The sequence below is a fragment of the Nicotiana tabacum genome, chromosome 8, assembly GCF_000715075.1.
Source record: "Nicotiana tabacum cultivar K326 chromosome 8, ASM71507v2, whole genome shotgun sequence".
Lineage (NCBI taxonomy): Eukaryota > Viridiplantae > Streptophyta > Magnoliopsida > Solanales > Solanaceae > Nicotiana > Nicotiana tabacum.
In genome coordinates, this window is record NC_134087.1 from 26,341,470 (window position 1) to 26,358,008 (window position 16,539).

General features: G+C 34.5%; 1 protein-coding gene and 1 non-coding gene across 2 annotated transcripts; one reads left to right on the top strand and one right to left on the bottom strand.

Moving 5' to 3' along the window:
• The first annotated feature begins 3,871 nt into the window (after positions 1–3,871).
• TRNAV-AAC (transfer RNA valine (anticodon AAC)) lies at positions 3,872–3,945 on the top strand. The gene has a single exon. It is a non-coding gene; the product is annotated as a tRNA-Val (tRNA).
• Positions 3,946–7,510: 3,565 nt separating this feature from the next.
• LOC107767682 (putative indole-3-pyruvate monooxygenase YUCCA9) lies at positions 7,511–10,045 on the bottom strand. Its single transcript, XM_016586763.2, has 3 exons — positions 9,164–10,045; positions 8,433–8,804; positions 7,511–8,073 (listed from the first exon to the last, which is right to left on the bottom strand). The coding sequence occupies exons 1-3, from the start codon at positions 9,812–9,814 to the stop codon at positions 7,855–7,857; spliced, it is 1,242 nt and encodes a 413-aa protein (XP_016442249.1). The 5' UTR covers positions 9,815–10,045; the 3' UTR covers positions 7,511–7,854.
• Positions 10,046–16,539: the final 6,494 nt, after the last annotated feature.

Sequence of the window (16,539 nt, forward strand, 5' to 3'; positions counted from 1 at the left end):
ATAAGGGGTGACAAGGGTGAGTATAATCGTCTTCATGAAACACAGTGCGCAAACCAGAAGGAGATGCAATGGTTTGAGTGGGATCAGAGTTACCATTTGTCATATTGGCAACAAAAAGAGAGAAAACGGCTAAAATAGTAAGAACACCAACAACTATATCACCGGAATAGAAGAGAATAGAGTAGATATACCAGCCTCTTTCGCAACCGGAAAGAGAACGACCTTCAGAAATAAGGAAAATCGAGGGAGAAAACCCTAGCTCAAATCCCTAGCTCGAACAAGCGGTCAAAACTTGAAGAATGTCGACCAAATCTTCAGATTCAACACCAAAAAATGCCATCTCGTGAAGAAAACCCATCGAATACCAAAGAATTAACCGAAAAATATCGCATAATCGACGAACACTGTTATACTTCGAAAAACTCAACGAAAATCGGCGAGGGTAGAATCGGTCGGAAGCATGACACTAGACGAACACAGATCTATGCTCTGATACCATGTTAATGTTCATTATCCTCTCAGATTCGATGGTGAAGAAGAAGCTGAAGTTAGAGAGAAAATGGAGAGAAGATTCGAGAACCTTTCTTATTGACTGAACAAACAAATGAAAAATATCAAATCTATCTATTACAAACCGGGTTCCCCTTCTATATATACATGACCCAATAAGAAAATAAAATTTGACTAACTAACTAATTGGGCCTAATCTGTTATACAACATATAAATAAGAATTGGGCCTGAGCCACACTAATTCAGTCTATAAATTACTCTATTCATAAAAATAATAGGGGTGTCTATATTCTTTATTCCCCATGAGAATTATTATTATCTTCTATTCATGGGTCTCAGAATAATACGCAGTTGGAAAAGTTTATCCGGAAGGAATATTGAGATTATTACGTATTTTTCATACATTTCATTCATTTATACATGTGCATTGATCCATGACCAGATGGTGTTATATACGCGTATATATGTATATATATGTATATGGGATATGGGAAAAGGTTACGGTGCTATATATGCACCACCACCTGATCAGGTGGTATATGTTGATAATATTGCCCACAGTGGCCGAGACGATATGATGGGATGCCCTCAGCGGCTTGATGATATTATGTACACCCATACCTATGTATGGCACGACATTTATACACACGTGCATGACATTATAAACGTTTTAGAATTTACAAAGTTATTCAGATTTAAAGATGTGTTTCCTTATTCCATGTTTCATCTATGTCTTTTACGTACTAATTTTCATGCCTTACATACTCAGTATATTTTTCGTACTGACGCCCTATTTTACGGGGCCTGCATTTCATGCCCGCAGGTGCAGGTAGGCAAACTAACGGTCCCCCTTTTTAGGATCCCTGATTAGCGAGAGTTGGCGTGTTCCACTTGATCCGGAGCTGTTTTTGATTTTGGTACGATACGTTTGTACAGTTATGTTTCTATTAGATGTCTGTAGATAGTATGTCTAGTTGGGTTGTATGTGGCCTTGTCGGCTTTCAGTTTTGGATGTATAGTTGTCTGTAGCAGCCTTGCCGGCTCGCCCACTGTATCTTGCATGTATACGTAGATATGCCTTGTTGGCAGGTTTCCTTCATATATGTTATTTTCGTAATTCAGCAGATGTTATTTAGATTCATATCTTAGACGCATGCTTAGGGGTGGTTGACAGGTAGTACTCAGGCACCCGTCGCGGCTCATTGGTTTAGGTCGTGACATTTTTATACATGAGTTTTAACAAAAAATAAGTCGGAATACCTCGATTTAAAGTTTTTGGAAAGTTGAAGATTTGGTGATTTGGAGCCGAAACAAACAACCCACTACGAGATAACGCCTTAGATATGATGTAGGACCGAGAATTTATACTTTTTGTGGGACCGGTGGGCTCCACTCGGGCTTTTTTTGGTTAAAAATGGTGGAGGGGACCGCTGTTTCTCATTTTTTAATTGGGGGGGGGGGTTAAAAATGGGTGGGGGTAGGGTTCTGATTTGGTGGGGAAGGAAAATGGCCTGTTTATTTATGTAGGTATAGCGCCTTATTTACTGCACTATACTATAGCGCGGTAAATAAAGACGCTATACCTTCCCGCCCATTTAAGTTCAAATAATGCGCGGTGAATAACCGCGCTATACCTTAACGGACAAGCGGTCATTAAGATTTTGATTCTTTGAGTCCAAATCAACCACATTTTGGTTCCGGGCTCCTATTTGAAGAGTTCAACTTTTACCATGTATTGTCCCTAAAAAACGGGATTGGTAACTTTGAAAATAAGTAGGCAAATTTTACAACTTAAAATACATTGATAGTATAAAATTCTAATCATCAACGGATGTGGTGCAATGGATGTGGCTGCTCTTCCCTTAACAAAAGGTCTCGGGTTCGAGCCTATTTTAATTTTTCAATTCAAATTGTCGGGGACAAAAAATGTCTTAAATTGTCTCGAAGTTAAGATTTTTAGTTTAAAATTTCAAGGCAAAATAAGTAATAGTTAATCTCTAAATAGCATCCCTGAGAAATGACTACTTGTGCACTTGCCCCCAAATTCTTCATAGTTGAATGTTTATTAGGACTTAGGAACAAAAAAAAGGAAACCTAATAGATGAGAACATGAATTCGCAATATGGCGAATTCAAGATTTGAAGTTTAAGAGTTGACTATATCAGCAATTCAACTTTATGACCCAATTTCATTTTATCCTCAATACTTTCTTCTTCATTCTTCTTAGTCATGCATATTGCGTCCTAACATTGCAAACCTGCTTTTCTTATATGACAACGAGTGCAGATTAGAGGCTGATAAGCTTTGCACATTCAATTTTTAAGATTTTTAGCATTAATCTTATTGTATTTTTAAAATTATATATATGTTCAGACCTACTATTTATTGTAATTGTAGTGCATTTGACACATTAATTTATGCTCCGAACGCATAAAAAGTACCGGATTCGAATGAATCCGGTATAAAGCAGAAGGCCTGTGTCTTGACATGTCGCCACAAAACTTCATCAACCAACAGAATTAAATGTGAATAGAATGTGTATACTCATGTCTGACTTGGAACTATATTATACGTACGCTGTTCTAACTAATTTAAAGTACTAAAATGTTGTAGAAACTTCTTGCTCTAAGTGCTGAAGTGAGGAACTTTTCTTTGAACTTCTGTTAGGGTAACAATCATATATGGACCACTGAGTCTGAGAAACTTCTATTGATAAATGATAACAACGTTTCTGCTGTTATTGACATTCTTACATATTGTAGCATAGCTCGTTATTCGTCTGTGGATGAAAAACATTTTCAAAGGACCATTCCAGAGAAGCTTTTTATCCTGTTATATTCATTTCAATTTTCAGAAAGACAAACTTCAATCCTAAATGTATACTATGTGGTTTTATACAAATGTCGTCATAGCCCAAAGATCATCTCTAGCTAACTTCAGCTAGAACAAACTCTGAATCTTACCTCGAAATAACATGATTTGATATCAGCAGACCTATGCTTGGAGAAAACCGCACCCAGTTTACTTTGCAAAAATTCTGAATATATAAGTGTATATATGTTGAAAATGGTTATATATTTTATTTGGAACCCTTAAGATTAAAGTCCGATGGGGGTACTAGTTGAGCAGTTTGTTCATGTGCACTGCCACCTTTAAATCCTAGGTCCGCCTCTGAATAGAGATGGAAAATATTTACCCCCGCCCGATAATTTCATCAGACCAATAAATCTAAAGAATTACAAGTTAAAATAAAAATACATATCACTTGAAGGTAAACTAATAAAATAAATTCAAAAAACACAACCGTAATTTTTTTTAGTTTACGGATTTATAAAATAGGGTGCCAGGATCTAACATCCTGGTTTCGTGGTGTAGTTGGTTATCACGTCAGTCTAACACACTGAAGGTCTCCGGTTCGAGTCCGGGCGAAGCCATTTGACATTGTTCTGTTTTACTTCGACTATTCTGACCCTTAGATTTATTAGAAGTTTAGAACAATATTTTGTGACCAAATTTAGTTTCAAGACAACTTATGCCAATACTATACCGAGATATTATTCTGATTTGGTTTGTTAGTAATACTATATTTTGTCACAAAAATAATTTAGTAGACAGCTTAATTATGGAAATACTATACTGATAAAACGTTTTATTACTTTAACTTTTCCTAGTTTCTTTATAGATGTGGCGAGACCTCATTTGTTTGCATTTAATGGAGGTCTGAATCTTAATTATTCAGATCTCAGACATTAAGTGCATTTGTTTTTAAAATCTGAATCTTAATTATCCAGATCTTAATTATTAAGTATTTTTTTTACTTCACAATCACTTTTGAGTCTGAATAGGTCTGTATGATTAAGATCTATAACAGAGACTTAATTTCATTAAGATGCTATCACATATTCATTATTAACTGTCGCCACCGCCTACCATTATCAACTACCACCACCACCCTACTCAACCACCCCCACCACCCTACTCAACCACCACCACCACCACCATCTCCACCACCAGCATGACACCATAATCCTCGATCATAGCCGTCAGCATTATCGACCATCACCACCCACTATCCCCACCACTCCGACCACCATATAACATTCTCACCCATAATCAACACTCATCCACCTCAACTACCACAACAAACCACTCCATCACCATCAACAACCACAGCCGGGATTGTCCATCATTATAACCTACCATCACCCGCTCACCACCTTCCTCAGTCATAACTACCACCACCACCCGTCATTATTAACTATCACCACCCACCACCACCATCATCGATCATAATTGCCATCACTATCAATCACTACTAGTTACTAGCACGAACAACCATCATCAACCAAAACTACCACAAACCACCGCCTCTAGTCGGCATTCACCCGCTAGCTATCACCACCACCAACTATCATATTTTAAAAAACTATATATTTTATTGATAAAATATTGGATTAGTCAGTAATTTGAATTTTATGTTTATTAATTTTCAAATAAAGATAAATTTTATACATTCAGATATTAAAAATCAAAAAGTCTTAATTATTTCTATTCAAATCTTAATACACATCTTTATATATTCAAATTCAAATATCTTAATCTTAATATATATCTTGATATTCAGATGCGTATTCAGATTCAGACGTCTTAATCTTAATAAAAACAAATGAGGCCTAATGTGCTTTACAGAGAAGATTTAACAGTAAAAAATTTATTAAAAGCATGAGTCTGTCCATGTGCTAGACAACAGAGAGTTGATACCTTTTTACTATGATTAGAGCTGTGTCAAACTCTAATAAAAATCTAATCATCATCACAAAGAAAGCAATGATTATCTCTCTATTTCAGAATCGAATGTAAAGGAATAGCAATAATAATAATGAGTGAGATATTATGAAAGAATAAGGGCGGATTTAGCCCTAAATAAAGGTGCCCGTTAATTCATGTTCTCATCATCAAAATAAGTATTTTATGTACATATTTTCTAAAATTGATCTAATATTATCTACTGGCACTTATGTTTCAAAAAAATTGAATTGGACACTTGGTTTAAGGTTAAGTTTATCCAAAGGAATATGGATCAATTTTCACTTAGTACTTTTTTTTTTCCTTTTCTTAGTGATAAAATCATGTTTTAGAAATTCTAGATCTGCCTTGGTGAAAGATCTCAAAGTTTTGGCTCCATATACTCGGAGTCAAATAATATAAAGTTAGTGCGTTCACAATGAATATGATGGTAAGGACCCGTCTACATTATTCTTTAGAATTGAGCTCAATACTTTTTTATTTTTTATTTCTATTTTTATTTTTGGGGGACTTATTTAATGTACCTAAACCAATAATGTACACGCTAAGGGTGTTGAAATGATGACTGGTTGCTATCAGAACCCCAAAACCGTATTGAATATGACTTTAAAAGAACTTGAGAAATACTAGCACATTCGTTCTCCAGTACTACGTATTCTGTCAGTTCCTTTTTTAAGTATGCACAAAATGTGAATTTGAAGTCATTTTCTCACTAAAAAATTCATTTTCATTTAACAATGAGCCCACAATTCTCTCATATAAGAGTTTATTTTAGTTCTATTTTAGAGACTGAACTCTGAATTTAGATTCAGTGGGTTCAAAATAAGTATGATCATATCGTACATGTACACATATATATATTTTTTGGCATACATATATGTGCGCGCACACACACATTAGTACTCAATTTGTCATGAAAGCTAAGCAAAAAACTTAAAACAATTTTATGAAGAGTACAGATACAATAAAGGTATAAAATACTCTTGGATATGGAAACTCCCTATACAACCCAAAATCAAAGGCTTTATTTGGCTTCTATATCATAAAGGACTCCCTACTAAAGATTACCTTAAAAATATTAATCTAATTCAAGATGCGACTTGCCAACATTGTCATCAAGAAAATGAAACAGTAAAACGTTTGTTTCTGGACTGCAACAGTGCTAGAGCATACTGGCAAGAAATGGGCATCAGCCAGTATATTGATCGAATTATTAATACCACACATCCAAATAACTGGTTGCATGAACTAATTAATTGTCAGGGCATTAAGTTTCCTTATCACATTACTTTGTGCTCATTTGTACCACTAAGCCTATGGAACATATGGTTAGCACGTAATAAAAACATTTACAATCATAGTACTGAGAGACTTCCATTGGCCATACAACTCAGCAGGCTGTTGAGTTCACTTATTTAACAGCTAAAGGTCATAAATGTCTTAGAACACGACAGCCTAATCTTAAGTGGATTCCTCCAAAAGATAAGTTTTATAAACTTAATACAGATAGGTCTTGCTCGGATACGAATGCGGGTATCGGTGGACTTATTAGAAATTCAAAAGCAGAATGGGTGCTGGGATTTGCTGCTTCAATCCCAAAAAATACAGCCATGTCAGCGGAATTACATGCGCTGCTACTTGGTCTTACACTTGCGCATGAACATAATTTGAACCCACTGGAGGTGGAAGTGGATGCGAAAGAGATTGTTAGAATGATTCAATCTAATAATATGTTGTTTGATAATATATTAATTGACTGCCGGTACCTCCTGGACAAGTTAGATAAACCAGTAGTGCAACATGCGTACAGAGAACAAAATAGGTTGGCAGATCTACTAGCTAAGGAAGCAAGCACCTTTGGAAATAACTATGTTCGGTGTATTTTTGATACAATCCCAGGTTTTGTAAGACAAGTTTTTGAAAAAGACAAGTATATAATGTTACTAACAACTACGGCGCCAGAACATGTTTTGTCTAATCCCAACATTGCTCCAACAAAGACTAACGCTTCTGCCAAATGATGCAAGTTAGTTGTAGATGATAATAGTAATACTAGGGGTTTGTGTAATGATATATTATCTAGCAGTTGTGTATTATCTAATAGTGTGTGTTCTAGTAGGATGCAGTCTATGCATCACTTCTCTGTACGTTTAACTTAATTGCAATATATGCTTATTTTTGAACCAAAAAAAAAACAATAAAGGACTATCTTTGTCATTTTATTAAATAAACAATAATAATTGTACAAATTTGTATGGGAAGTCAATACAAACAAAACCAATGTTTTAAAAAAAATCTTGGAAAAAAAAAAAGAATAGAGAAATGCCTCTTCATCCTCAAGGTAAAACGCCCAAACTGTTAGCAAAAACTTGAGCTAATTTTTGGAGAGGGCTTATCTCTGTATATAGCTATCTTCTGCTGTTTTCCTTTTGTATATTCTCTATATATATTTTTTACACATTTATTTTATACATGACCCCTGTTAAAAAAAAGAAGAAGAATGGAATTTCTGAACTTGTATATGCTCTGGAGATGAATTAAAAAGTTGAGATGCATCTTCTATGTGTAGAAACTTTTTGCTTCTTTTGTTTAAGGTCATCTTTGTAAACTTTGGCAATATCTTGTGCTATTTTTGTAGCATCAGCAGAAGCACCAGCTAGCCCTTTCCTTGTAAATCCAACTGCATATAGCCCAGATTTTCCTTTCCAGTTATTTTGTGCCTTTGGGAATCCATTCTTGGAAAAAAATTCACTTTCCTGTATAAAATAACAAAAATAACATTAGGCCACTGTTCAAGAACCTTCTATAACCACCACTTTCTTTTGGCTATTTTTGCAAAAAGTGTTTATTCTTGCACTAACAGTGTAAAAATTCTTTATCTTGTCTGTATATGTAACTTAAACTTACTGTAGTCATTAGGACACTGTTCAAGAACCTTCTATAACCACCTCTTTCTTTTGGCTATTTTTGCAAAAGTGTTTATTCTTGCACCGACAGCGTAATTTTTTTTTTTTTATCTTGTCTGTATATGTACCTTAAAAATCATTATAAGAAACTTCCAAAACTGTCCACATTATTAAAAAAAGATTCCAGAAGGATTAGGACATTTTCTCACCTGTAGCCAAAAAGGGACATTGCTGCAATAACCAGTAGCCAAAACAACAGAATCAACTTCTAATTTTTCACCATTGACAAGTTCAATAGTGCCACATGAAAACCTCTTGATTCCTGGGATAACCTTAATTTTTCCAGATCTAATTTTTTCCAAGGCACCAATGTCCAAAACAGGTGTTTTTCCTTGTGTGTTCTTGAGTGTAAGTGGACCAATTGATGGCCTTTTTAGTCCATAATTCTCAATATTTCCCAATATAAACCATGCAATAATAAGTAGAATTTTATCAACTAGCCAAAGTGGCAACCAACTCATCATAAACATAGCCAACTCAAATGTTGATTTCCCAAAGATTTCTCTTGGCAAAACATGAACCTGAACAAGAAAAAACAGAGCAAAATAACATTAGAAAAATAGCCAAAAATTTAAAAAGATATTAAATTCTAAACTCGTAATTTTAGAAGTCTAACGGTTCAGTAGTAAAAACCTAAAGGTTTGCTACTCAAAATAAAGTGAAGAATTGTCATTGGCAGACTCAAAATTTAGAGTCAATGGATTCTGCTCTTTAAATATGTGCCAATTTCAAAAAATATAACTATGAAAATCTTTAAAATCTCAAAAAACATAAAATTTCGGAACTGTTATTTCAAAAGAGTAACAGGTTCAGTCGTAAGAACTTAAAGATTTTAAGCCATGAAATTTAAATTTTGGATTCATCTCTGTGTGCTGCTTACCGAGCTACGGCACACCATAGATGGTTGAGCATTATGATTAGAAAGATCAAGAGAAACTTCCATGCCAGAATTGCCACATCCAATAACAACAACTTTCTTCCCTTGATATTTCTCTCCTGATTTATAATCACAAGCATGAATTACTTCACCTCCAAAATGTTTCAATCCTTCAATATCAGGCACTACTCTTTCAGCATTTTCACCGGTAGCCACAACAAGCCACTGACAAATATACTCAACTTCACAGCCAATAGGAGAAACAGTCTTAATCCTCCAAACTTTACAAGCTTCATCATATTTAGCTGATTCAACTGTTTCATTAAACTGTGGTTTAATGTCAAAATGGTTGGCATAAGATTCAAGATAATCAATGAATTGTCTCTTTGTTGGGTACTCAGGATAGTGATTTGGAAATGGAAATTTGGGAAGTTGACAGAATTTTTTTGGAAGGTGAAGTTTTAAACGATCATAAGTTCTTTTTTGCCATAAAGATGCAATACAATCAGCTCTTTCAAGAATTACAAAAGGAACACCTTGTTCTCTTAAACAAGCGCCTACAGCTAATCCCGATGGACCTGCACCTACAATAACAGGTCCATTTACCCAAACACATCTTCGCGAAAAGAAATTTCGTTCTGAGATGGTAAACATTTTTGCTTTCTTGTGAAAAATGGTGTTTTTTCCAAAACGAATCAGAGCGACAAATGACTGTGAAAGTGGTGTTTTTTTCCAAACGAATCGGAGCGACAAATGGCTGAAATGAAATAGAGATGTTTTGCTTTCTTGTGAAAAGGGTGTTGGAGTTTTGGTTTTTTAAGTGTAAAATTTGAACTTTTGTATGTGAGTATAGAGAATTTTGTGAAGAGAGAATTGAATTTGTTTGAAGAGAGGGGTGTAGAAGTGGGCTTATATAGAAGGTTATATTTTGTCCTGTGGCATAGGAAAGGGGCATGTGACAGAAGATGGGAAATTAATGCATTTGACGGGTCATTCTCAAATCATAAGCTATCATATGCTTACTTGTTAGTATATTATTTCATACTTAATTAATGCTATTAAAATATTATACTCTGATTTTATATTGGATTGAGTGGGTTTAGCTCCTGGTTTTTATTCCTTTTGTTTTTGACTTCTTTTTTTCGGTTGTATAGTTTGAGAATTATTATGGTTTTATGGGGTGAGACGTTTAAAATTGAGTACAGACAAACTTTTTTATAACAGTCTCGTTTGTTCCGATAATTTTGATGTTTATGTATATGTAAAGTTTCTGGTTGGCTAAACTTTTCATTGTTCAATGCAAGGCAGATCGAACAAACAATTTTTCCTTCCCGAATATGATACTATTAAAGAGTCGTCCTCCTTTTAAAGACTCGATTCTCAAAAGAAAAATATCATCAATATGAAGGATATCGAAAAAGCTTTTTTTCCTTCTATGTGCAACGAAAGACCAGGAATGGGTTCAATATTTTTTCGTTTAGATAGATACTATAAGACCTTCGTCCTAAATTCCATTACCGCCACCGTCTAATTAAATCCTCTTATAGATATAACAATTAGTCCTCCATCTTAGATTCCATTACCGTCACCATATCTTTTAAATAGAATAGAATGGATACATAAGATCATACAGGTGAACCCATTTCTTCCACATTGTTTTTAATTATAAGTTATAGTACAATTTTCCATATGATGGTAATTAGGTGACACAAACTTAATGATAGTAATTAGATGAATTCAAATATAATGATGGTTAGAATAGTAAGCAGCTCCCTTGTTTCCTATCAAGGGGAAATGCATTTTGTTGTACTGAAAATAACTAAACATGCTCCTTCAATTTGAACTATAAATAATTAAGAGATCAATAATTCAAACTGATTCTAATGGTCCTACTGTGAAGCTAAGCCCCACTGAAGATCACAGAAAAATCTTCATAAGGTATGAAGCTTACTGGCTTATCGGACTATTTCTTGATTTGTGCGTGTTATTTTTGTGCAAAAAACCGTGTTAATCTTCTTTGTATCATTTCAATTTTATCGAATGTCCTGTACGAACCCGGAATATAAAAAGCTGACTAGGATAAACCATTAGGATGCCCACGTGGATAGGGTGTTGAAGGGTTGATTTAACTTCACCCAATCCCTATCTCTAATGGACCCTTTGGTCCCAAATGTCCCCACATAAGGATATAGCTACAACGAGGGAAGAGTTAGTAAATGTAACGACCCGACCGGTCATTTTGAGCTTTTACACTTTGATCGCTAGTTTTCGGGCATGACTTGCCCCGTGTTATGTATTATGACTGATGTAGATCGTTGGTTTTGGTTTTCAGGAAAAATCGGAATGAATTTGAAAGAACAGTCTCAGTTGAAAGCTTTGAATTTGAAAGGCTTGACCAAGAGTTGACTTATGTATAAATGATCCCGGATCGGAATTTTTATGATTTGTCTAGCTCCATTATGTGATTTATGACTTAGGAGCGCGATCAGAATTGGTTTTGGAGGTCCGGTGTGGAATTAGGCTTGAATTGGCGAAAGTAGTATTTTAGCGATTTCCGGTTGATAGGTGAGATTTTGATCCAAGGGTCGGAATGGAATTCCGAAAGTTTTTGTAGCTTCATTATGTGATTTGGGATGTGTGTGCAAAATTTCATGTCATTCGGAGGTGATTTGGTTGGGTTTTTGATCAAATGCGTGTTTCGGAAGTTTTTGGAAAACTTAGGCTTGAATTCGATGTGAATTGATGGTTTTGATGTTGTTTGAGGTGTTATGTTGATTGGAAAAAGTTTGAATGATGTTATGGAGTGTGTTGGCATGTTTGGTCGGGGTCACATGAGGCTCGGATAAGTTTTGGAAGAGTTTTTGGAAGATTTTTGTTGTTTTGAGCATAAACACGTAATGATCCAAAGGTCCATTTTAGTTCTAGAGATTAAAATTTGATTTCGAGACTTCCGTAATTTTGATAATGAATTATAGGACTGATCTGGAAAGTTTGGTCTAATTTCATTAAGTCGCGATTGGGTTTTTGACGCGAAACATCTGTTAATTGTTTAACGAGCGAAATGGATATCGCACTGAGCAAACGAGCTCCGAATTGAGTTTCGATTGAAGGACTATGTTCGTATTATTATTTGTGACTCATAGAAATAAGAATCATCGAATTCAGAGTTCGTATGGTGGAGTTAGAGCCTTTTTAGTGAAAATAAATATTGCTGATGCAGAAGGTTCTGGTGTGCACCTTTAGCGATCAGATTTGGCACCTTTAGCGACCGGAAAGGTCTTTTAGCGACCAGAATGGGTTTTATTAGTGCTGTTCTATTTTTTTAGCTCATTTTCACGTTTTTCTTGTGAAAGAACACGACTTGGGGCAATGTTTGAGCAAGAAATCATTGGAAATCTTGAGGTAAGTCACTTGTGATCATTTCTACTCCATAATATTGAATTATCATCGAATAATCCGACTAGATTACATGTTTTTGAGGAGTAAATTGGGATTTAGGCCTAGGGATTTGAAAATAAGATCTGAAGATTTGAGGGTCGAGTTGATGTCCGATTTTGGTAAATTTTATATGTATAGACTCGTGGCGAGATAAGGAATCCGTTGATGTTAATTTTTCTGAATTTCGAGAAGTGGGCCCGGGGCTCGGGTTTTGCCAAATTTCGGGATTTTTATGTTTTTCAGTTATTTTCGATTGGGTATTGTTCCTACAGCATAATGTGACATATTCGTTCTGATTTTGGATAGATTCGACGCATGAAGAGGCCAATTCGAGAGGCAAGCGCATATCGAGCTAGACTTTTGGCCGTCTTGAGGTGAGTAATTGATGTAAATGATGTTCTGAGGGTTTGAAACCCCAGAATTTCACATTGTAACGCTATATTAAGGTGACTTGCACGCCGGATAACGGGCATGGGGTAGAGCACCATTGGGGATTGTGACTTGGTCCGTCCCAAGAGATGTTTTTATCGTGTTTTCTATTTGAACTAAATTGAGAATCATCCTTACTTAGATTTGATTGTTACATTTGGGCTTCTTGCCAATTATTTGAATCCTTCGGGGATTGATATCACTGTTTTCGCATATTTTGCATATCATTTGATCTCAGTCCAAGGTTTTAAATACTGTTTTGCAAACTCAGCCATCTTTCTAAGATTTGAAAACTTAAATGATATTTCTAAATGATATTTCGGGCTGAGAACTATTGTTTTACGAATGCCCAAGGGGCTTATGATGATTTTTGGACAGAGCATGGATCGGGCTGCGCGCCGCAACAGTGTTACATTGATATTGAGGTCGAGAGCATGGTTGATTACATTGATATTGAGGCCGAGAGCCTGGTTGATTACATTGATATTGAGGCCGAGAGCCTGGGTGATTATACTGATATTGATATGAGATTGAGGGCCTAAATTTGATGCCACGAGATGGCTTGCTATTGCGCTTGGGCTGTAGGAGCCCCTCCAGAGTCTGTACACACCCCCAGTTAGCACCGTCGACGATAAATAAATATGAATGGCTCGGGCTGCACGTCGTAGTGGGTACCAGATGGTACCGTTATATGCATTACATTGCACTCATGCATTTATTCCTTATCTGCATTATCTGCCATAATAATTATGTACTCTTATTTCATTGACTGGTTGCTTCATACTATTCTGAGCCTGAGGGGCTTACACTGTTCTGAGATACTGAGCCCGAGTGGCAGATTTCTACTTATTATTTTGATACTGAGCCCGAGTGGCAGATTTCTTATTATTATTTTGATACTGAGCCCGAGGGGCAGATTTCTACTTGTTATTTTGATATTGAGCCTGAGGGGCAGATTTCTACTTGTTGTTTTGATATTGAGCCCGAGAGGCAGATTTCTACTTGTCATTTTACTGCCAAATTACATGATTTACTGGTTTAAAAGAAATTTCACATGATATTTCACTGAATTGTTATTTTAAATGATTTCACTACTTCTGTATAGAATGTTGTGTGTCTTAACGTGTTTTCTTACCTTCAGTCATTACTTATATTTATTACTCACTGGGCTGGAGTACTCACATTACTCCCTGCACCATGTGTGCAGGTACAGGTATTCCTGAGGCATAGAGCGAGTTTTCTGTTGTTCAGTTTTCATCGGAGTTATCGAGGTAGCTGCATGACGTTCGCAGACCCGTTTTCTCCCTTATCTTCTGTTATTTATGATATCTTCAGACTTTGTTCCTAATTCCATACTTTGTAGAATTTTAGTAAACTCTGTAATAGCTCATGACTTGTAACACCCCGGTTAAAGCTGAGTTGGGTTGGATTTCCGTATTTTATCTATACTTTCCGCTATTGGATATTATTAAACCATGTTTATACTATAATGGTGTTAATTAATTGTCTTAAAAGGATGAATTGGGTTGAATGATCGGCCTTGTCTTCATGAAAGACGCCATCACGACCAGGTTTGGGAATTGGGTCGTGACAGTAAAGTTACGAGTTCGACCGAATTTGATAATTTTGTTCAAATTTTATATTTTATTTTAGAAAATTATTAAATATGTATAAAATATTAATTTGAAATCCAGCAATAACTTAAAAGGATTAAAATACTTAATCCATAAACATCAAATTCAAGATCCACCCCTAGACCTATAAGAACTAGACTCCAAAGCACCATCTGGAGTTGTGATTTGACTACTAGGGCTATTGGACCCTAAAATGCCCATACTTTGCCAGCTGAAACACCAGGTGGTTCCACACCAGGTGGTCCCATTTATTTCGAGTCGTCCGTCCGCAGATAAAATTATGCAAGAATTGTAATACAAAGGTCGTAATACAGAGAGTAATATTCGCTAAAATATCTAGCGCATATTTATTTGTCAAATGTTTAGGTCATCGCATAAAAAAATGAACATATGGCGTACATATATTGTATACCGTAATAGTTTACAATTTTATCCTTATTTTGAAGTAAATAAAAAATAAAAGATGAAATTAAGGTTATTTCGATCTTTAACGTGTTTTATTATTATTTCATATATATTGCTATAGCATTGAACATCAACTCTTTAACCTTTATGAAATATTATTTACAGAACTAAAGTTTTGGTTAAAATTAAGAGTTAATTTTATCCGTGGTCATTGAATTTTTGTGTTGTTACCAAAAGTCACTTTTTTTTTGTTACGTAAAAATCATTCAACTTTGTGTTCATTACACAAAAGTCACTTTTCTTTCTTTTGTTATACAAAAATCATTTTACTTTGCTCGAGTTATCAGAAAAATCACATTTTTACTTGAAAAGTCTATTATGCCCTTAATATTATATAAACCTTCATATTTATGTAATACCTTCTATATATATTATATACTATATAATATATTTTTAACTATGTATTTTATTTATAAATAAAATAACTTAATATTATTTTATTTATTATTTTTATAATATATTCATACATTTAATTTTTTCTTAACGTTAATTTTCAAAATATATTAGTAGCGTTATTAAATTTGTCAGTAACTTTAATATATATTAGTAGAGAAATAAATCGGCAATATTTCCGTGAGAAAATTCGCAGGGTAAACAAACAAAAAAACGAGGAACAAATCATATATTAATCTGAAGGAAAATCCCTAAGTACTACATGCGAATTTAGTTGGGGATATTTTCTTGGGGATTTACCTGGGCAATTGGTTATTTTGAAAATTACACAACTAGAAATTCGGGAAAAAACGTCCAAAAAAATTGACCAAAGTTGGTCGGTAATGGCCAATAACCATCCAAAACGCGACCAATAATGTGTTGTCAGTAGGGCATACCGACCAAAGTTGGTCGGTCAATTAAATTCAAAAAATAGAATTGCTGAAAAAAGTTATTTTTTAACACTACTAATATATCTTGAAAATTAAAGTTATGAAAAAATTTAAAATACGAATATATTATAATTATTTATAAATAAAATACATAGTTAAAAATATATTATATAGTATATAATATAGAAGGTATTACATAAATATGAAGGTTTATATAATTTCAAGGGCATAATAGACTTTTCAAATAAAAATGTGACTTTTGTGATAACTAGAGCAAAGTAAAATGATTTTTATGTAACAAAAGAAAGAAAAGTGATTTTTGTGTAATGAACACAAAGTTGAATGATTTTTACGTAACAAAAAAAAAGTGACTTTCGGGTAACAAACACAAAAGTTCAATAATTATGGATAAAATTATCTCTAAAATTAAAGTAACGTATACTTTACAATTATAGTTAAAGATATTTTTAAGAATCATTAAAAAAAATTGTTTGATTCCCCAAACAAGTTGGAATGTGCGTAGTAGGTATTATCATCAACACTATGTTCGTCACTCTATCTAAACCAAACATGAAAAGACCCTGCCCAT

Bases quoted from the DNA above. Each gene is read 5' to 3' on its own strand.
- LOC107767682 (XM_016586763.2), bottom strand. From the start codon at position 9,814: ATGTTTACCATCTCAGAACGAAATTTCTTTTCGCGAAGATGTGTTTGG. The intron at 8,805-9,163 runs GTAAGCAGCACA...TTTCTTGTTCAG, and splicing joins CTATGGTGTGCCGTAGCTCG to GTTCATGTTTTGCCAAGAGA. The intron at 8,074-8,432 runs GTGAGAAAATGT...TATTTTATACAG, and splicing joins ATGTCCCTTTTTGGCTACAG to GAAAGTGAATTTTTTTCCAA.